Genomic DNA, 22821 nt, shown 5'->3' on the forward strand with positions numbered 1-22821 from the left:
GAGAAAGCTGCACTGTGGGGCACCCCAGGCTGCCAGGGAGGTGGAGCAGGTCAAACTATGCTGCCTTACAGAATACAGTGCTGGTGAACTTGGCTTGAGGGCGCAGTGGGAAGCGGTTATAGGGACTGGGCAATCCTGAGGTTACTCCCTGACCCTGTGCGTGATCCAAAAGACTGACAGGGTGTAGGCAGATGGGAAATTTAGTTTTCAGGGTGCAGGGAACAGCAGAGACGCATGTTCTTCCCCACGCACTCTCCCAGAGAGTTCCTGTAGTACCAAGGTGCAGAGGGCTGGGAGGGTACAGCCCCTTCCTAAGGAAAGCACTCTAGTTCTCTCTCTAGCAACACACCTACCTCAGGTTTGCCACCTTATTGCCTCTTGCCTTTGGTCACGCATGAGAAATGTCTCAGTGCAGCCTGATGGGAAGCACACAGAGCAGGGATGAGTCCCTCAGCTCTCTACGGAGTACTAACACTGCAGTCCTGAACCAGTGGCAGCCCTGGGCACATCCCTATCAGGGGAAACTGTTCCCCCTTAACAAGGAGAGTGGAACAGGGCTCGGGGGGGCACTCCTGGCTTAGGAAGAGGCAGCAGCCAGAAAAAATGATGCAGCGGGGTCTTTACTGCCTCTCAGCTGGTTCTGCTGGAAGATGGAAGCATCAGGTAAAGGGATGCTGCTACCTCCGGGGTCAAGGTCGTTGAACAGCAACATACAAACAGAAAGAAAAGCTCTTGCCTTGTCCCCAAAGGCGATGGCTTTGGAAAGCTGATCACTAGGCCACTGTGGTGTTTGTCCTTATGTCCTTAAAGCATGGATCATGCCTGCCCACGTGCTGCTTGCTGGTGTGTTTTCTGTGGTGTGGCTCAGATGTGCTCTCACTGGGTTGGCGCTGAGACACATGAGGTTCTCCACTGCTCTTACTTTTTTACCTTGTGCCCAGAATACAGATTCTTCTTCCTGTCACCTCTGGGATTGTCTGTGGACAAGGGATAGTCTTGAGAGTTACTTGAGCTATTCTTAGGAGGCCTATGAAGGGCTGTGCTCCCAAGGCGAGTCTGAGCCACAGGAATCTCATCCATGGACTCGGCAGACTCTGAATGATAGTCCGCTGGGGGTCCTGCTGCCTGGATGAGGCCAATGGTGCTGGGGGGCACAGCAGCTCCCAGAGGAAAAGCTGGCACTAAGAGGTGAAGGCTGTGGGAAGGTGAGGTGGCAGCAGCCACAGCTGGGAACTCTACAGATGGAAAGAAAGGGAAAAGAAAGCTTAAGAAGAGAGAGACAGATCTCCCAGCTGCACAAAGATGTCCACAGGGAACTCCGATATGGCTGATCCACTAGTGTTAAATATTTATGCAAAATTAGGTATTAAAACGTATAGAATTCTACACTCAGCAGTGTACCCAAGTCTGATAATTTTAGAGTATCTCCAAGGACTCAGAAGTGCTCATTTTCACTTCCTCGGCAAGTTAACTTTCTGCCAGTGCTGGGTTTTCATAGAATCATAGAAACATTTAGGTTGGAAAAGCCCTTTAAGATCCCCAAGCCCAACCGTTCCCCTAACCCTGCCATCCCACCACTAAACCCTGGCCCTAAGAACCTCCTCTGCCTGGCCTTTAAATACCCCCAGGGATGGGGACTCGACCCCTTCCCTGGGCAGCCCCTTCCAGGGCCTGACAGCCCTTGTGGGGAAGGAATTTTTCCCAATGTCCAACCTAAACCTCCCCTGGCACAACTTGAAGACATTTCCCCTCGTCCCATCGCCTGTTCCCTGGGAGCAGAGCCTGACCCCCCCCAGCTTCCCCCTCCTGTCAGGCAGTTGTAGGCAGCGATAAGGTCTCCCCTCAGCCTCCTCTTCTCCAGGCTCAACACCCACAGCTCCCCCAGCCGCTCCTCAGCAGCCTGGGGCTCCAGACCCCTCACCAGCTTTGTTGCTCTCCTCTGGACATGTTCCAGCAACACCTCTCTTGTAGTGAGGGGCCCAAAACTGAACCCAGCATTTGAGGTGTGGCCTCACCAGTGCCCAGGACAGGGGCATGGTCACTGCCCTACACCAGCAACCAGAAATCCAGTCCAGAAGCAAGAAGGTGACTGGTGCACTCTCACCTGACCGGGGATCTGGGAAAGAGGGCCAAGGCCTAGTGTGTGTTTTAGATCTGCTGTCCATTGCTGAAGAAGAAGCTTTATGGGTCTTCTTTCTTCTTTTTTTCTGTCGCTGTGAAAAGAAGAGGTCCAGGAGAAGGGAATTCACTTCATCAGCCCAAAGTAGACACTAATTTATTTTTTTTTTTATTTCTACCTCTTTAATTCCTCCTATTTTTACTTATGAGCATTAGGTATGTCGAAAGATGAAGAATATCTAATAGTTTAAGACTGAGTTACTATAAAGCAATGATAGAGAACAGGTATTTAATGAACACACACATTATCTGCCCACAGCAATTCTCTCTGTGTAGGTACCTTTAAGCTGTTGTCTCATACAGCCGGAGGTTGTATGAGAGACTGGTAGACAAATGCATTTCTGGAGTCAAACTAAAGAGGGGACCAAAAGTCACGTAGCACAGGACATCCCAAAAGAGAGATAGCTCTTGTCCAAAATACAAGTATAGTTGAAAAGGATTTGTTCTTATCATCTAGATGACAAGGCTTTGATTAGTAAGCCCGGAGGAAAGGGGGAGAGCACTGCCACCTGCCATTTGAGTAAGGGGGGAGAGCATCTGGACGTAGGTACATGAATATCAGGAGTGCAGGAAACTAGACTTTGGACATACCTTCAAGTTTCATATCTACACACCCTATCCTTCCCTGGGCAGATGCTTTAACTTCCGTATTTAAACATATAGAACTGTTGGATTTTGCTCTACAGAAACACACACAGCTTGTTACACAGAATCACAGCAGGGATTGGCAGGGCCCTCCAGAGATCACTCAGTCCAACCCCCCTGCTCAAGCAGGGTCACCTAGAGCAGGTTGCACAGGACATCGTCCAGGCAGGTTTCTCCAAAGAAGGAGACTCCACAACCCCCCCTGGGCAAAGAAGGACACCAAAGAAGTAGTACAGATACAGTCACTGAACTGCACTGGAGCAGCAAGGTATTGTACAGGCTCCATGCATTACAGCTGAGCTGCAAGCTCGTGAAGGAACTACAGAGCGTATCTGATGACACGTGTGAGCTGAGACAGGAGAGTATTGCTTGGATGTAGTGACGGCAGGGCACAGCCACACCTGCACACACAGGCTGAGGATAGGCAGAGCATGCGGACGAAGAAGGCAACCACGGCCTGCGCCCGAGTGTGCACCCATGCAGCCTGGTGACTTGTTGGCCGCAGAGGTTGCAGTGCGCAGCAAGTCTCCTGCTTACCAGAGGAGGGACGGCAAAGTGAAGAGACGGGAGGTCAGGAGAGGAGCACTGCTCGGGGTCAGCTTCATCATCGCGGACGTAGAGCTTTGAAAAGCTAAAACACACAGCAGATGTGCAAGATGCTTCCCTTAGACATGACTTAACTCTGGTACCCGCTTTGTTTGCACATACACATCAGCCTGACTGAAGCAGCCCCTGCTTCGCACAGCAGCAAGACTGCAGGGTAATTTTTCCTGCACAACTGTGCAAAGTATGAAGGATTTCCTCTCCCTCCCCCAGAGACATGAGTTAATAGGCTAGGATTAATTAAGAGACAAGGACACTGTTTTCCCATGAGTGCTTGCCTGTGTTAAAGCTTTGCTGTTGTGATTCATCTCTCGGCAACCTGAAATCATTTACCTATAATGAGCTCAATATAGGAATTATAGGAGAAATCAGGCAGCTTTAAAGTAGTTTTAATACAAAACAGCCTAAATGGAGCATTCTAGGAAAGATACTTTCCTAGGGGAGGGGAGGCAAGTACTCCTGCAGGTATTTACCCTCCTGAAACTCAAAGATTTCACCATGCCTTGGTCAAAACATTAGTGCTCCTCCTCCTAAGTACTTTTATCTTAGGGTCCATCAGTGACTTCGGTGACAATTTCCCAGTCACCGTACATGCTGCTGGGAGACTCCGATCTATGACTTTACTCACCCTTTTCCTGAAGTTACTGTTGCGAATTCCTCTACTTGAATACCAGGGTCTGTATAACCAGGGTTACCTGAGAAAAAGTCTGCTTCCTGGGAAAAAAAAAAAAGAATTAACATTTTCAGACCAGTATGCATACGGAGTGGAGAAGAGGGATTTTCACTACAGAGATGTCTTCCTCCTCTTTCCTCAGCCACATGCCAGGCATTTTCTGTCCTTACTGATAGCACAGCCAAAACTCAGCAGGAGTCTGCTCTTTAGGAAGATTGAAAACCAAGATTGAGACAATCAGAAGTCCCTGATTCATTCATTTAGTCCAGGCAGTCTGTCATGTGACTCAAAACCAAATCACACTTACAGCTGAATCATTTCTTGGGACCACATTCAAAATACCACTTAAAGCCTCCACTGGGGATACAGTTCAATCATAGGAGCTAAGCAGCAAATGCAAAAAAACTTCTTTTAAATTCAAAATGGAGGTGAGGAAAATGAAAGCAAGCAACATACAGGAAAAAGATAAAGTATTTTCTGTTCCTTGTGTGAATCCTGTATGGCTAAAGAACTGCTGGGTTTTTTAAAAAAGAACGTGATATATCGCTCGCTTGCCTCAGGTGTAGATGAATTCAAAGTAATGCCATCCTGGACTTTAAAACTGCATACTTCCATAAACATACGAGAAGACTCAACGAATAAGCTTCCTAAACCCAAGTGTCTACGTTACAGAGAAGGGCTCCCAGTTCTCCCTCAAAAGGACACAGTTATAATGGTCAGAGCACCAAGTGATGCAGGGTATGAAGCTCCGTCATCAAAAAGGATAAACCATGCTCAGGAAAACCTGCTCTTAAACCTGGATGATTAGCAAGACAACTTCCTCTAAAACATTATAGTGCGCCATGACTACAAAGACACACAAGCTTTTTAAGGCAACTTTTAGGTGGTAAAGACGGAAGGATTTTAAATGTGATAGGCATCTGCTTCCCAAAAAGCTTAAACTCATGAAGACCTATTTGTCTGAAGAGCTTGATCAGCAAACTTGAGAAAATGAAGTCAAAGTTGGACGTCCCACAAAGGGGTTCCTGAGAAACCCAGGGCCTCTGCGCTTCAACCAATTCATAAACAATCGACAAAAGAACAGAACAGTCAGATGAAGTCTGGTGATGATACTCCCTTACGTAAGGCAATAAAACCGAAAGCCAACCGCAAAGAGTTGCGGAAGACTCTTCCAATATTAAATTATGGGGCGATAAAAGGGCACACGAAAATCAGTATTGCTAGATGTAAAGATGTAAAGCAACGCACATGGGAAAAGTAGCATAAACTTTACATACAAAGCAGTGGTCTCTGAACTAGAAAAGAATTCATGGAGCTGCATGTTCAGTGGCAGCCAAGAAATAATTTCAGAATGAAAAGGAAAGTCATTTATAATAAAAAAGTTTCATGTTACTGAATAAATTCAAGCCTGGACACACTGGATTCTCTACAGCATTCCAGCATCTTCCCACACGGAAGGCCTGGAAGAAGGTAGAGAGAAGAGTGACAGGACCAACGAAAGGTATGGAGCAGTTTCTGTACAAGAAACCACTAAGGGGCCAGGGCTCTTCAGTCAGGGGAGGCAACATTCAGGGCAGGTCTGAGTGGAGAAAGCAAAATGGGGAATAACTGTTTACCACCTTTCTAACACAACATTTAGGGAGCATCAAATGAGAAAAAAAAAGCAGGTATGGTTTTAAAACAAACAGAAGAAAGGCTGCGTTTTTGACACAGCGTGGAAATAAGCTGTAGCACTCACTGCTATAGGATGCTGCAGGTGCTGTTACATGGATTCAAGAAGAAATGAGAAAAGTTCATGTGAGGAACCAGCAAATACAAAGCCTCTCAAAGCTCCGTGCTCCAGAAGCCCCTAACGCATATTGCCAAGTGCTGGGAGAGGGTACTTTCTCAGCACCCACCACTGGCCAGTATCAGGGCCAGCGCACAGGTCTGATCAGCTCTGGCCAGCCTTCTTTACATGCCAGAAGAGAAGAGACACTTCCAAAATTACTGGTTGCTTTTGAACATTTTGGCATCAATGTTCAGAGTCTCAGTACTCATGTGATTGTTAGATAAGAGAGTTGCCAAACCGGGAAGACTTCAGGTCTGTGGCCTTTTGTAACATGCTCTGAGTATAACTGGCCTTGTAAAGAAAAAAAAAAAAAACTGGAAAGGAATTTGCAGCTGGTTTATAGGTGGTAACATAGAATTTGAAGGGAATTGGTTTAGCAATCCCAAACATTGTGTCGTGGTTTGACCCTGGCTGGACACCAGGGGCCCACCAAAGCCGCTTTATCACTCCCCTCTAACCAGACAGAGGAGAGAAAAAGTAAATCAAAAGGGCTCGTGGGTCGAGATAAGGACAGGGAGAGATCAGTTACCATCATGGGCAACACAGACTCCACTTGAAAGAAATAATTAATTTATTATCAATCAAAATCAGAGAAGGAGAGGAGAAAAACTGCTAGATCTTAAAAACCTTCCCCCCACCCCTCCCTTCTTTCTGGGCTCAACTTCACTCCCAGCTCCTCTACCTACTCCCCCCAGTGACACAGGGGGACGGGAATGGGGGTTGAGGTCAGTTCATCACACTTCTCTGCTGCTTCTTCTTCCTAGGGAGAGGACTCTGCCCCTGCTCCAGTGTGAGGTCCCTCTCACAGGAGACAGTCCTCCACCAACTTCTCCAATGTGAGTCCTTCCCACGGGCTACAGTTCTCCACGAACTGCTCCAGCATGGGTCCATAATTTCCACGGGGTGCAGTCCCGCAGGAGCAGACCGCTCCAGCGCTGGGTCCCCTGCGGGGTCACAAGTTCTGCCAGCAAACCTGCTTCGGCATGGGCGATCTGCTCCGCCATGGACCTCCATGGGCTGCAGGGGGACAGCCTGCCTCACCATGGTCTTCACCATGGGCTGGCAGGGGAATCTCTGCTCTGGCACCTGGAGCACCTCCTCCCCCTCCTTCTTCACTGACCTGGGTGTCTGCAGGGCTGTTTTCTCTCGCATCCTCTCACTTGTCTTCTCTCTCCGGCTACTGAGCCACAGACTTTTTTTTTCCTTCTTAAATATGTTATCACAGAGGCACTTCCACCATTGCTGATTGGCTTGGCCTTGGCCAGCGGCGGACACAGGGAATACTTCTAGCAGCTTCTCACAGAAGCCACCCCTGTAGCCCCCACACTACCAAGACCTTGCCACAGAAACCCAATACACATTGGAACTTTCTGATTTGGTTTATCCAAGTGCAGGATTAATAACCTGCAGATATTGACCACATTGACTGAACACCAAACGCACATAAATGTTACCTCAAACCTCCTTGGGAACCAAGTTCTTAACATTTACATTCAAGCTGCATGCACCTGAGTCACAAACAAAGGAGACCAGACACAATCTCATGTCACTGTAAGCATACGGGCAGGGAGATGTAGGTCTTTTCAGAGGAAAGCATGCCATGGCTGAAATGAGCTGCAGCGGGAGAAGACATTCTCATCAGGCTGCGGAGAGTAACTGAAAACGATCAGGACTTAATGTCCATGGCGTACAAACAGGACTGCAGGACTGGCATTTCAAAGGAGATTAATAAAGGATTCATCCTGAGAATATCATGAACAGCTCTTTCCAAGCAGGGAATTAAAGAGCTTTTTAAAATCCATGTTCTTAATTTCAGCCTTCTATAAGTTATGTATAACCAAAGCAGCCACATAAAAGAAAGTAAACCGTTAGAGCTGACTAGCAGAAGTACATGGAAGACAACTCGACGAGTGGAAAATACAATGTTCTCTCAGTGTTACAAAAACTACAACCACAGTGCAGAGTCCCAGCCTCCCTCTGCTCCCACAGTCGTTAGCAAGACAGCCGGCATCCTTCAACTGCAACAGCAAGACGAAGCTGCCTTTTGCAGTTGGGTTGTTAGGATTCAGCTCTGACTCTTGCTGAAACCAGCCTGCTCAGACAACAAACCGCCCAAACACATTGCCACCTTGCACATCCTGGTCGTGCTCAGACCTCCTCTATAGGCTGAATACCAGCTGAGGCCACCCCAAGTTTCACAGTTACCTCAGGATGAATTCAGCTCCCTTGCCCGCTGCAGCCGCTCCTACCATCCACTTCAGCAACAGTCAGTGCCCTGAAATGTTGCCTGGCTGGAGGGGAGGCAGAACTGAACAGGAAAAAATGGTTCTCGTCCCAGAGAAAGGGGGTCTGTTGCAGGTGTTGAGCCTGAGAGTGAAGGCTAGGTGCATCTTAACCAGACATTGGAAGAGAGAAGCAATATTGAAAATGCGAGGGAAGCTGAGTAAAAATCCATGTATATTGTTTAAAATCAAACCTCACCAACCTGTATCAGTGTCCAAAGCATGTTCAAAGCTTTAGGAATGTAAAAAACAACAACAACAAAAAAATCATATCCCAACTGGCCTCATGATGAAAGCCAGCTCCCTGTTATGAATGCAATCACGCATTAAAGCATCGGTCTTGGTTTATTTTGTATTTCTTTGGACTGCTATGCAACTGCCTACAGAAAAAAAAAACCTTACTTGCACATGCTGCTCTGGGTATAGTATAGAGGCAAAGGCTGTATGGGTCCAACTAGTTTGCACTTTTTGTGGCATCTGAACCACTCAAGTGTGCAAAATTAGGGCTTGTACTTTGTGCACGTTCTGGGAAGGATTCTACAAGCACATACAAATCCTTTAACCTGAGCAAGAATCTTTTAACCTAAACGTAACGGAAGACTTAACCACAGACAAACGTGGAAAACTGAAGCCAAAAACCAATGCCCAAGCTTGAATAAGGCTAAAAAACAAGGATTAAAAGGGAAAAACATGTTCCTTCTTACTCCCTAAAATGAATGAACAGTTAAGACAGAAGTGGGAAGAAGGATGATTTCCATTTTATGCTCGCAACATCTTGGATCAATCACAAAGGATTTCTGTGTTCAAGCTAAAGAAGGCTGTAGTCAACGCAGCTTACAAAAGGCAAGTCACTTGGTGCACTCCTACTCCAATCTATTTGTTTGTGTTTATCTCTGGTTGCTATGTAAGAAACAAGGAAAATCTGGTGGGTTAACATTTTTCTTAACAATGTTACTGGGCATCATCCAGTCTTTCCTGTTCCCCAAGGTCCTAACTGCAGCCCTGAAACACAGCACTCCTTTTCACCCTCCTTCTTCCAGGCTTGCTGCTTCAAATCAACCATCCTCACACAGATCGAGATAAGCACCAGCGCAGACAGAAGAACATCATCAAATGGCTACATCCCAAACGTGCACACACACCGAGTCCACCCCCGCTCAAATACATTTTCAGTATCAATCAAAATCCAGTAATTAGGAAATTGTTAGAGCTAACACTTTATTATTGTTTTAATTTTCACGGTAAGCAAAGCTTTATGAGACAAAGTGCCAAATACTTTTATTGTTATGGAAACTTCTGTTTAAACTGAAAGTTCAACTTTTCCAAGGCAGTAAAAAAATATATAGGAAAAGCTGGGGTCTCCATTTTATACGAGAGGGAATTAAGCTCACTTTCCCCTGTGCTTTGATAGGGAAAAAACTATGAATGAGTCCAGAGAGATCCCAGTATCTCTACACAGAATACTTAGATGAAGCTTGGGTTTAATTAATTTCTTATATAAAACTGGTTGTACAGTGGATAACTTACTTGCATAGAGTTACAGAGGCTCACAGAATCACAGAACAATTTAGACTAGGAAGAATTTCTGCAAGTTTCTAGTCCAACCCCCCATCAAAACCAGTACAACATGAGTCCAGTTAAATGTTTAGTAACTCCAGGGATAGAGCTGCCTTGCAGCAAAACAAATTACACTGAACCTCTCAACTCATAGTGGAACACATATGCCACTGCAGAGCGTAATAGTGTTAAACAGCTTGTAGAAGTCTTTCTACAGAAATATAGATCAACATCATGTAATTGCAAGGACCCTTACAGCTATGTAGACTCAATTCAGAGAAAAGCAGGTATCTGGGTAATTTCTGAATACAGTTGGTGTCCTTCTCCTTTTCAAAATGGTTAGAGTGTTTCCTATCATTAGCTGCTCGATGATTAGCCCCAGTTTCTCCAGCCTTAGAGCCTGTCTCATTTTCAGTCACGACCTACAACACTGCTCACACAAGCCGACAAGATGTGCACTGCCACCCAAAGAGATGGCCCTGTCCTTTCCAGCAACAGGAAACAAGGGCAAGCGTTGGGTCCCGCCCATGGGGAAGTTGAACCCCATGCACCAGCACAGACTGGGGGCTGACCTGTTGGCAAGCAGCTCTGCCAGAGAGGGACCTGGAGGTCCTGGTGGACAACAAGTTGGCCATGAGCCAGCAGGGTGCCCTTGTTGCCAACGGCATCCTGGGGCATGTTCAGAGGAGTGTGGCCAGCAGGGCGAGGGTGGTTCTCCTCCCCCTCTGCTCCGCCCCACTGAGACCCCATCTGGAGCACTGCGTCCAGTTCTGGGCTCCCCAGTTCAGGAAGGGTGAGGAGCTACTGGAGAGAGTCCAGAGGAGGGCTACAAAGATGATGAGGGGACTGGAGCATCTCCCCTACAAGGAAAGGCTGAGGGAGCTGGGCTTCTTCAGCCTGGAGAAGAGAAGGCTGAGAAGGGATCTCATCAACACGTACAAATACCTTAAGGGTGGGTGTCACGAGGATAGAGCCAGACTCTTCTCAGTGGTGCCCAGCGCCAGGACAAGGGGCAATGGGCACAAACGGAAGCAGAAGAGGTTCCAGTTGAACGGTAGGAAGAACTTCTTAACTTTGAGGGTGACCGAGCCCTGGCACAGGCTTCCCAGGGGGGCTGTGGAGTCTCCTTCTCTGGAGATATTCAAAGCCCGCTCTGGGTGACCCTATTTGAGCAGGGGGCTTAGACTGAGTGATCTCCAGAGGGCCCTTCTAGCCCCTGCCATGCTGGGATTCTGTGTGATTCTGTGACCCTTCCCACTCTTCAGTCATTCTCATTCATGCTGACACAGGTGTTGATGTGACTGCTTGGTGAACCAAATGGGAGGTTGCTGGGCCATCTAAACATGAGCACAACTATTTTTTTAATAAAGTTTATTTTTACCCAGATGAATTCCCCCACCCTGTTCGCTGCATGACCGTAACAAACAGCTGTGCTGGCAGAAGAGAATAGATAGTGCAGGGCCCAAAACAAGTGATGAAGGAAGAGAGTGGGTGGGATTGATTCCTTTGAAAGCAGTACGTGCTTATACCTAAAGTGCTCATCGAGTCACAGGCCTTAAACCCCCTCACATCCTACGCAACTCCACCAAAGTACCTCTAAAGTCTTATCTTTAGCAACCGCCTCTAAAATTTGGAGCTCGCAAAAGTGAAGCAAACTTTACACTGCGGATAAGCGAGGCTGTTTTTGAGAAACTGACTGAAAGTACGAGTACCTGACTGGGTCTCACTTGGGAGGGACAAGAGTCCAGTTGCTTGTCTACCCCTTTCGCCTCTTGCTGGGGACGCTGCTGCAGGATGTACTCGTACGTGGTCAATTTGTTCCACACTGGGAGGAAAAAAAGAGCAGTCAGTGCAGGAAAAGCCACTCCCCGATTCCCCTTCTACAAACAGTCTGAACTATACAATCAAACAGTAACTATAAACATGAGATGACTGGTACTCTAAGCCAAAAGTACCTTTGCACTGTGTATCTTATTATATCCCTCATTGTCATCATTACACTTTCTCATAGTCCCGATATTCTTCTAAAGCCTCATATAGATGGTACAGCTCTCTATACTGTAGTAAATCATTCGGCTCATTTCAGAGCAAATCCATTATTCATACCCAATAAGGGTAAGATCTGTATCACATAGAAAGCTCAGAGAGTAGTCAGAAGGTATGTGATGCTAAATGGAGACAGGAAATTCAGCACATTAGCGTGTCCCATAGAGATTGAGAAATTTCATGTCCAAAACAGTGAGCATTAAATGCCCAGCCTGTCTGGTGCCAAATAGACGTGCTCAGAGTTTATATGTGCCCGAGTTTACATGCTCTTAAGGCTCCCCCCCCCAAACACATCTGCTTCCATGAATGACCAAAAGCATGTGACATTGCCAAGCAGCTTAGTTTCTTCATGAGAACCAAAACGTCACAAGGATCTGAAACTCAAGACATTCCTCGCCTAATGACCCTGCTATGTAAGTATTTTTAGAGCACAAAACCCAGAAATGGATACTGAAGGTTTTGAGTACTGGTAGTCATTCTTCCTTCTTACAGAAGCACAGTAGTTAAAAGCAGTGGGACATCTAGACTAAAATCCCTCCTCTGCCTGAAGAAATTTGCAGCAGTAATATTTTACCTCTCAAAACTATGCCCTAACCACAGGATTACTTCACAGGGAAATGGGGGAGAGCAGAGGAGAAGGTGCTCCTCCTGTTAAAGCGATGACCTTATGAAGAAATATGAATTCAAGATCCATGTGGCCAGCAAGACAGGGCATAAAAATGAATGTGAGTCTGCAGCCAAGTGACTAGTGAATGCACTTAACGGGGACAGTGCAGGGTGCTGGCAAGTGCTCCCAGCACGGTACCGTATGCTTTTATCCGAGAACTAGAATATTGCTTCATAAGCAAAGGACTATAAACCATTTTTAATTTAGAGTTTGTTGGTTTCTGAATACTTAACAGTGTAACTTTTAAAATATTTTAATAGAGCTATTTAGTTGTTAAATACTGCATTTGTCTGGCTGGGTAACACTGCAGCACATACTGTGCAATATATAATCATAGCCTGTGACGAGCCCCATATCCTTTCCTACATTGCCTTCCTATATTCCCTACTATTTTCTTCTTTTTATTCTGATTACTATTGGCCTTTCAGTATGAAAGAAAAATATATCCTCCCTCCAAACTTCTGAAGTGCCATGCTTCACCGAATGCCTCTAGAACTGAGTCTCAATCAAGAGTGGCAAGTTTGAATACATGGACCTACTATCTTGAGAATAACCTACTTCCTTCCTTTTGGGTAACAGCAGTGAGTAATTAAACTTAGGACAGTAATTCTGAAAATTCCATCATGCTTGTAACAAAACTAGATTCTAAAATTTTTATAGTCATACCTGACTTAAGCCAGGTTTGGGGTTTTTTTTTATATGAAGCTTAAAGGCAATACCACTCACAGGGGTGCTATTTTCTTCCTGTAATTTAATTGTTTAAAAAAAAAAAAAAAAGAAGGTTTATGAAGAAATACTCATGAACAGTAATTGCATTTTAATTGGTAAACTGTATTTCTAGTCCCAAAAGGCGTTAGACAGTTCATTCCAACACTGTCTCCCTTAAAGCATTCAGATGAGGCTACTAACAATTACAAGTGTGAAATAAGAGGAATTTGAACCAGACATACTGTGCCTATCTCCCTGAATCCCAGCTGTAAGTGTAACACACACTCATGCGTAACACACAATATAGGCTTTGATATGGTAATATCGTTCCTTTTAAGCAAGGGCCTACACACCGCACTTCTGCACAGCTGGAACCAGTTTTGATAGGAGAGCGGATTTTAATGTAATAAAATGTTAACAAAAATTAACAATAATTAATTCTGTTTCCATGTCAGTCATAAAGATTTTAAATTGGGCCAGAAATGAAAGTTAATTTGGCTCAAAATTTATTCTGAAAGAGGAAAAAAAAATCACCCCAAAACAACAGCAACAAAAAAATCCCCCAAACCTAGAGTAAAACTAGAATAATGTAGCACACGTACAGGTTTCTGTTTGACAAGCGTGCCTTTATCCCAAGGAGGGAGCACCCTCTTGTGGAAGTTGTCCGCAAAACCAGGATAAATACCACTCGGTACTAAACCGAACAATCCTTTCTTTTTCACCCGACAGAAATCTTCCTGGAGCAGCCCCAGCTTTGTTATGCTTTTAGTCTTTCTACAGTGCTAGATGGACATTTGAAATCTCCAGGCATCACCATTAACCCAGCAAAGTCAGCTTTCAATCCCACCAAGAAAGCAAAATCGCAGTGTGACCAAACTTAAGTTAAACTCAAAGAGGCTGTAAAAGGAAAAGGACGGTCAATGTCCTCACCGACTGTAACGTTCATGCCAGCTGAGGAACATTCACCCATCAAATGCTACACTTCAGCAGTGAAACCATTTTGCTTCTGGAGCTGCACTGGTTTGTGCTGAACTAGTTTGTGTTGGCATCTGCATCGCTGTTAACTGACAACATAAAAATCTATCCAAGGCTCCTCTGTAACTGCTGTCCTCATTTCTCTTCCACCACATCCCTTCTTCCCTAGCTTTGGCACTACAGACTACTGCAAGTGTAAGATCTTTTCTCATCATGACTTACATCAGGCAGCCAAATAGCATTGGCTTCGTTTTAGACAATGGCTGAAAAAAGGCTTTTTATGCCCATCTGTACATAAACGAATATAAATATCCCTTCTTGACAGAGCAACAAGTAGGAGATCCAATGAGGAGCCTTTCTGAAAACCTCTTCCTCCGAATTCCACAAGTCACTTTGTGATGATATGGTACAACTTCCACAAAGGGACTTTGACCTGGATGTCAGATCTCCTATTAGAAATTTAGATCGATACCGTCTGCATTTCTCTGGGGCAATGGAGAATCAGGCTCTCTCACACAACAGAAGTACTGGGGAGCAGAGGGAAGACGCTCACAAAAGCCCATATGTGGAGCCAATCTGAATCTGCCGTTGCTGGCACTGAGCTAGAATTATCCAGATTATCCCAACTGTCCTCTCTATGACTCTCCTACGTGCTTTCAGTTAGAGTATAACATCTCAGACACATGAATGCCCAGGCCCAATGCACAAGCACTGATAAGCCTACCTGGTACTGGGGAAAAATCAGAAGTATAACATTAAACCCAAATTGCCTTTTCAACGGCAATTTTGCACAATATGTGCGTATTTGTGACATGGGTGAACACACAGCAAATGCAGAATGAGTGGAAGAAGCTAAGTGAAAATGAAACATGGATGCAGATGACAGGAACATAATACCTACTGAGATAGATGTGGAAGGTCAAGAGGTGGCCTAGCAGGATCACGGTCATTAGGCTCAGAAGAATAAAAATCCCAGCCGTGACCAAAATGGCAGATGCCGGAGTCTCGATGGGAGCTGCAGGAAGAAACACAAACCAGCGGTCTGTGTGGTTCTTTAGAGCTGGAAAACAAAAAGAGTTGGAGGTAAGTAGATTGTCCAGGTATTAATTATATCCAAGCAAACTTTACAGCTTGGAAATATTATCAACTCAAGAGTAGCTGCAGACCCCTCATGCACTGGAGGTCTAAGAAATCTTGCATCTGCAAGGCCTTTAGGAAGAGCAGCTAGTCAGCTCTGGAAGGAAAGACATTCCGTCCAGCTGAGCAGAGAATATAAATATTCCATCCAGCTTACAGAAATATAAAATTGAAGGAGTAAGGAATGGAGTTCCTCCTCAGCAGGAGAGCTCACAGAATCTGATCCCATATCAAGATACCCTGGCTGATTCATATGATGCTCAACTGAAGCACTACTAGTACCATCAAAGTGCCGGTCAGAGCGAAGCATCATGGGGTCAACGAAGAACTCCACAAAGACATAGCAAGCGATGAGCAGCAGAAGCCCAAGGCCCAGAATGGCAGACAGCACGCTGTTCAGAAAGAGCCTGCCAAGAAGGTGAGACATCTGAGTGGCTGCCATAACATCACACAGACAATTCACAATCCCAACCTCAAATAAAGACAGAGATACAGACAGCTATCCCAAATTACCGTGATGCTTTCTTACGCCCACAATAGATACTGGTTAACAGTCTTATTTCTGATTTGTTACCCCAAGGGACTAAACTGTGACCCTTTAGAGCAACCGTGGTTACAAAACAGCCAAGTATATCTAGGACAGACAAAGAGCTCCCTGCACAAAATCCGAAGGCAGCGTAACAGGGCACCCAGCAGTAACAATTCTTTGCTTTCCATGTGGTTTTAGTGCAGGAAAGTAAACTGAGAAGCAACATTCAGTGACAGCCTCCTTATTCTTTATCTTAAACCTGGCAAAGATCAGAGGTGCCTATATGCTGTGGTAACTCCTGCCAAGTCTCATAGGGAAAGCACGCAACCTGGATGCAGGTTGTTTCAGAGATGGGAAAAACACAATCATGGTTCTAGTCCCACTCCAGCTCTCAGAAGCATTAAGGACAGCCAATTAACATCCCATAAGCTTTTCCTAATACCAAATAATAAGATTATGTTCTCTGTTTTTTCTCATAAATGGTCAGCTACAAAATTCTAAGTGCAGGAGTTTTATCCCTGGTTATTTGAAAGTCATAATCATGCTTGCATTTTCCATCTAGTTTTCTCATGACTGATGTTATTCAGGCAGGGTCTGAAAGGAAAGTGGTTCTGTGTGGCTGAGTACAGACTGGAGGAGAATCCTGGGAAGAGAAAGAGCGACATTACTGATGCGGTATTGTGCTCCTGTCACAATGGAAGCTCTTACCAGTAATTCCTCTCTCCCACGCAGTTGTTGAGCCATTTGCAGTGGTGATCAAAGCCACATACACATTTATTGCAAGTTCCACAGTGCTTTGACTTGGCGCTCCTGCCAAAGAAAGGGTGGCATTAGCGTGGCAGAACCAGCTCATCACCATGACTTTCCAGGGGTACAAATACAGGGGGATACAGCATTAGAGATCCTGGTAACAGCAAGAAAACCTTCTACATCAGGAATATGTCAACATCCAAACCTATCAGCCCTGTCACCCATCGTTGGACTCCAATCCCAAGCACTACAAAATTTGCCTTGCAATGCACTGCATGATTTCTAACTTGGAGATTATCAATTTCTTATTTGAAACCCTTTAGCAGTTCTACAAAGCTTGATCTTAATGTCTGCCCTCCAAGCATTTCCCGCTACTGTATTAGCATCTAGCCAGATACAAGTACACAGGCACAAGTTACGCATTGTGAGGTCAAACACCAACATCCAGAAAACACATAGGAACAGTACAGTCCTCTCCACCACACGACATGTGAGCAATTAAATGAAACACAGAACCAGGTGCACATTTGACAGCAGGCACCTACCCAACTAACCGAACAGGATGAAGTTTAACTCGCGCTATAGAGCTTCAGGGGCTCAGTTTCAATCCTGTAGTCTAACATTAAAGACTAATGGTGAAGTGTAATGGTGAAGAAGAGCAGTAGAAAGAAAGGAGCAGATACTTACACATCTACATCACAGACATGGCAATGATGGTTTTCAATGACATGCGCATGTTGTTTACGATTGAAGGTGGCCAGAGGCCCTAGATAGTTTTTTTCTCGCACATTTGCATCCGCAGGATCGATGGAGACTGCAGTAAGATGAACAACTAAATGGTAGATAAAACATGCTCCAGGACACTGAAGTACACAGTTAAGGATTGTATGAGTGATTTGATGCATATATTTTAATCCTTAATACACAAAGCCCACACAGATGAGAAATAGATGGCTTAGAATTAGAAATCACTACATAACTGATTGCAACACATTAATCTGAGCTTTATCAACAGAGATGACTGCGCTGTAATAAATATCCTCTGGAAAAAGATAATTAAACCTAGAGGAACAACCCTCCTTACTATATGCTACTCTGCTTCACAGAATGTCCTTCTTAGTACAGCAGGTTTTAAAATTATCACCTTTACTTACCAGAATCTGACCCCCACGTGCAGACTGTTGACACAGGTCTACATTTCTTAGTCCGTTACAGACTCCTTGGAAAGGAACAGTCAGTTAAGGCCGTGCACACACCCCTTCACAAGACCAAACTTCCAAGAAAGAAAAGAAAAAGACACATCAAGGAACTAGTACTGATCACCTTGCTTTCCTTTTTCTCAGTCAGAATCCCAAGGAAGAGGATCACCCCGTTAAAGTAGGCTCCTACACAATTTACAGACAGACAGTATCCAGGATTTGCCATGGTTTCTTGAAATATTACCTGTTTGGATTCTTACTTCCAAACGCAGTTGCAAGTCAGAGCAAATACGCTTTAGCGGTACTTTTGATTAGACACCTGCAGTGACTGCCGATATTTGGAAAGAATATACAAATACGTAAGAATACACAAATGGAAAGCAGCGACCCTGTGTGCCTGGAGTACCACTGCACTCGAGAGTTTGCATCTCAATATACTGCAACTAAACCAGCATGTGCATGAAAATTAACCTTCCAGTTTATTTGTTATACAACCAGATGTGCGCATCACTGATCACACTAAGGCCTGTGGAAAATAGAGGAGTGTAGTAAGGAGAAAAAGGAGGTCTCTGAGAGGTCTAGCTGACTGGTAGTAAAACTTTGGGGTACATTAATCTGTTGACTTAGAGTAACTTTAGATTGAGTTATGAAGACACTTGGTAGACAAATTCACAAGGTTTGAATGATGGTTGAGTCCCCATCCCTGAGGGTATTTAAAAGCCAGGCAGATGAGGTGCTTAGGGCTGGGGTTTAATGGTGGGATGGCAGGGTAGGGGAACGGTTGGGCTTGGTGAGCTTAAAGGGCTTTTCCGACCTAAACAATTCTATGATTCTATGATAATCCCAAGGATTTCAGTAAAATAAGCAGATGTAAGACCACTGTGACCTAATGACATTAATGCCTAAATCACGCAGGCATAACTAAAACAATGATAAGCAAAAGCATCCCAAATATATCAAAAGGCTCCATGCACATATATAAATCAGATGTATAAATGAGGCGAGTGCATATCCCATCTCTTCACAACTTTCCCCAAGATTTTCCTTAATATTTCTTGGTTATCTAGTTCTGCTAAGAAAGCACTAAGTGCCACTTGAGCCACTCAGTCAATTTTATTTTCACCAGGAAGATGTTACCAGAGAGATGACAAAAGCAAACACTTCCTCATAAATTATAAACCCTTGCCAGCTTGTTAAGTACTAAATTCAAATCTCAGGATACCCTCTTCCAGCCTGCCGCTCCCCAGATAACCCAGGAGTCCACCAGGAGCCTAGCCTTGAGGAAGTTTCTTCCCTGGGCGCAGGTCACGGTACAAGGTAGCAGTGGGATGCTCCCCAGCACACCCCATCTCTAGTCACTCTCCTTCCCGGTGGCAGGAGCAGCAAGCACACAACAGCTCCAGGGAGGTGGGTTGAGGATAGGAGGTGGAAAACACGTCAGGCTGGGCCAAGTTAGGCTTTGCTGGGCAGCACACAAGACAAGATGCCCTCACAGAATAAGCACCTCACCTTCTGACACTGCCCATGTTTAGAGAACAGTCAGATTCTGCTCGAGACCGTCCCACGACGGAGCTCTCCTCTCAGGTTCACGCTACAGCGCCCTGTCTTTCACTCACAGACTTTCTACAGAGGACAGGGGAGAGGCCTGGGAGATTAGGATTTTGGGAGATGGTTTAGTGGTGGGATGGCAGGGTTAGGGGAACGGTTGGGCTTGGGGAACTTAAAGGTCTTTTCCAACCCAAACAATTCTGTGATTCTAAGATCAATTGCCAGCTATCACAAGCGACCGCACCGTATAATCCCAAACATATAAAGCCACCTTTCGAGACTCATTCAGTCAGCACGGGGAGGTGCGGCCACCCATCGCGGCAAGGATGTTTCAGGAGGGGCTTTTTTTAGTACGACTTCCCTCAAAGCCTGCAGCATGCTCATAGAAGAATAACATAAAGCAAAGGAGATGCATAGGCAGAAGTAGACAACAGAAGAGCCTTGGCAGCAAAGATCTTAACAGAGAGCGATGAAGGAGACAAGCAGAACGTTAGTGACCTACCTAAACTTGATGGGCAGAGAGGATCTCAAAATAACTGGTTTTTTTATAGACAGGAGAAGATCAAGATTACACTTATAGTTCAGAAAAAGATTCTGGCTCAGCTGCTTTCTCCTACGCTTTCTATGCTACCTAACAACTACTGTAAAAAAAATCCCTGATAAGTTTATTACAGCCCACGTTCTCCTCTTGACCAAAGGATACGATATAGCCAGCGGGCAGCCAGTGGCGGGGCAGGAGAGGAACCAGGATTCCAAAGCCAACCAGCGCAAAGAAGAGGTACAGTAACCAGGCAACAATCTGGAAAAGGTGCAGAGGCCAGCTCCAGCCATTCCTTCGAGCACGTTGAACCTGCACCTCAGGAACAGCTTCGCCAAAATTCTCTGGAGCTGTCTTATTAGGAGGTTTATTGCAGATATTCATCTACAGAAATTAAAAACGGAAAACAAAAAAAAAAAATGTGATACAAAAATATTGTGACTGAGCCCTGGTCCTGAAGATATGCTCCAAGGTGGAAAGAAAGCTGGAGAGAGTAAAACAACGACACATCTGAGGAGACTTCTCTCTGCACGGGGGATTTGTGATCGATAGTAACAAAAGGGAAAAAACAATTACACACTCCAAAAGCAAGTGCTGATGTCTGCGTGAAACAACACCACCCCAAACTTTCAGCTACAGGAAACTTGCGGGTTTTGCCAGTCTTTGAATGGATCTAGACCTAAACTGAGTAAAAAAAGCAAAGAGAGCATTTTGGTGGCAGTCCGGAGATGGAGTATGATATGCTGTGGTCTGGGGGTATGTTCGTGTCAGAAGGCCGTTACGGATGATGGCAGAACAAATGCTTTCACCTGTCTCAGATTCGCCGTGTTTTCCTTGCAGCTAGTGCACAGAAGTGCAATGAGAGAGGGTGGCCCCGCTGGAGCGTGTGGTCCAGAACTGCAATTTAGCACTACACAGCATCCAAGAAAACAGAGGCCCCTTTGTCAGCAACAAAGGAAGCGGAAAGACTAGAAACCGAAAAAGTGAACTGACAATTTAATGACAAAAGGGGGAAAAGAAGCAGGAGTTACTCCACAACACAAGTATAAAGCCGACTGTTGCTAGAAGAACAGAACAGAAAGTTACATATACAGGACATACATGCAGGAAGCAGCTCGATTATTCGGCTGCCCTACAATGTCTGGACTCCTGGCAGGAGAAAGCAAGATTTAACTGCAAATATGAATTACAAACAGTAACCTGGAAAGTCCCTGATGTTTATGATTCCTATTTGCATAACAGCTATGAGCTCAGAAGCAATTTCTCCTTTTTTTAAATTTGTGTTGGATTTTTAGTTGTTGCTTTTCACTTGCCACGGAGCCAGGATGAGCTTTTACCAACAGAGAGTTGGGCTGCTCTGCTTCACAGAAAACTCGGGTGCAACCCATACTAGGGAGTACAATACAGGGTGGCATTGCAAAACCAGCACTAAGAAGCTCTTCTGGACCTGAGCTACCTCTGTGCCATCCCCACTGTTCCTTCATAACTAAAGAGGATGTTAAATTAACATCTAACAGGGATAAGCAACTTCAATTAGTCTGATTAACTTGCACACGAGCATGCCGAAAGAAAAGGAGGAGGTCTCTAGCTCACTTGCAGTATTTTTGATAATGGTTCCAGTACCAGAAAAATGCCGAAGGGCTAGAAGACAGCAAGCATTCTAAGGTGCTGAAAGAGCGAGCAGAACAATTCAGATCTTGGTACGCCAAAGGTCCTGCAGCAGTCCCAGGCAAAGGGCTGGAAATGTCTTTTGGGGTCAATTGGTAGAGAAGCAGTGAGTAAGAATACACAAAAATGTCATTTATGCTCATCAGCACAGTCTTACCAACAAGCAGGCTGGACAAAAAAAAATTCTTAACTTCAGTCTTCAAAGAAATCGGCAGTATCTGCCTGCCTTCATAATTTAAATTTCTACATGGCAACTGGCTCATCAATGATGAGAAATAGTTACTCATCATGTGATACTTTTCTCATTAGGTTGTTGAAAACTTGCTTGCACATCACTTTGAGCTACCTGTTACAAAACCCACCTGGATTATTTGAAGAAGTTCCCAGGTTTCTCCTTTCTCCTAATCAGAACCTGGCCGCGGGGGAGCCAGGGCCCACCCAGACACTGGAATCCCCATTTTGCTGCAAGACTTTGCTGTTTTATAACACCAGGTGGTTTTAACATTATGTTATTTAATGTCAAAAGCTTTGGTACAATTTGACAGCATTTTTTAAGCAGCGAACTGCAACTAAAGCTGGCAGTAAGCTAGCGCTTGGCTAAACTATCCCCAAGGCTGCGGTCGTCCCACAGCAGTGTATGTCTGGCAATGGGCTCGCAAAAAGGAAGCAAGCTGCACATAATGCTTCGCCTGTCCCATTTCAGAAGCGAAGTTCCTCTTGCCTTTCCTTTATGGATGGATGGCTTCTCTTGCAGCTAATGCACCAATTCGTCCACTGACGCTGATGAAGAACAAAGCGAGATGTGAAGAGAGAAGTTCAAAGACACGGCATCTTCCCTTCCCGGCAGGGTGCCCTACGCTGCGGGTATGCCCGGCATTCTTTTCTATCCAGCTACAAAAACCACTGAATATAAAAAAAACAAGGCACAAAGTCACCATCGGGGCTTACTCGGTCACTGTAAGAGCTGACACGGGTTGTTAACCGTACTAGTTAACAGTAAGTCAGCTTGGATGTTCAGCCACCAGAGAGCCAAGCGCTGGGCAGCAGGAGGGAGCATGCAACCGGCCGCGCCGGGGCACCGGTACCTCCCGGGAACGTACGGGCCAGGCACCAGGGGCCGGGCAAGCAGAGTGGCTACTCTGTGAAGGCCGGGGTAGATCCCTCCCGCGTCTCCGCCACCGCCTTTTCCTCACCTTCTCCCCGCAGAGGCGGTTGAGAGCGGCCCCGTACCCGCCTCATACCCGGGCGGGGAGCGGGGGCCCCCCGCCGAGGCCGGGACCGCAGGCC

The 22821-nt window shown here is 45.5% G+C and overlaps 1 protein-coding gene across 1 annotated transcript; it reads right to left on the reverse strand.

Moving 5' to 3' along the window:
- Nucleotides 1-773: 773 nt before the first annotated feature.
- On the reverse strand, nucleotides 774-20250 carry ZDHHC1 (zinc finger DHHC-type containing 1). Its single transcript, XM_035898864.1, is given in 11 exon segments — nucleotides 774-924; nucleotides 926-1235; nucleotides 2105-2213; nucleotides 3361-3454; nucleotides 4055-4140; nucleotides 11482-11594; nucleotides 15067-15225; nucleotides 15585-15709; nucleotides 16540-16641; nucleotides 17269-17444; nucleotides 20032-20250. Coding segments are annotated over 11 exon segments (1644 nt in total).
- Nucleotides 20251-22821: the final 2571 nt, after the last annotated feature.

The sequence above is a fragment of the Egretta garzetta genome, unplaced genomic scaffold (genome assembly GCF_000687185.1).
Source record: "Egretta garzetta isolate BGI_Z169 unplaced genomic scaffold, ASM68718v1 scaffold27, whole genome shotgun sequence".
NCBI classification, from domain to species: domain Eukaryota; kingdom Metazoa; phylum Chordata; class Aves; order Pelecaniformes; family Ardeidae; genus Egretta; species Egretta garzetta.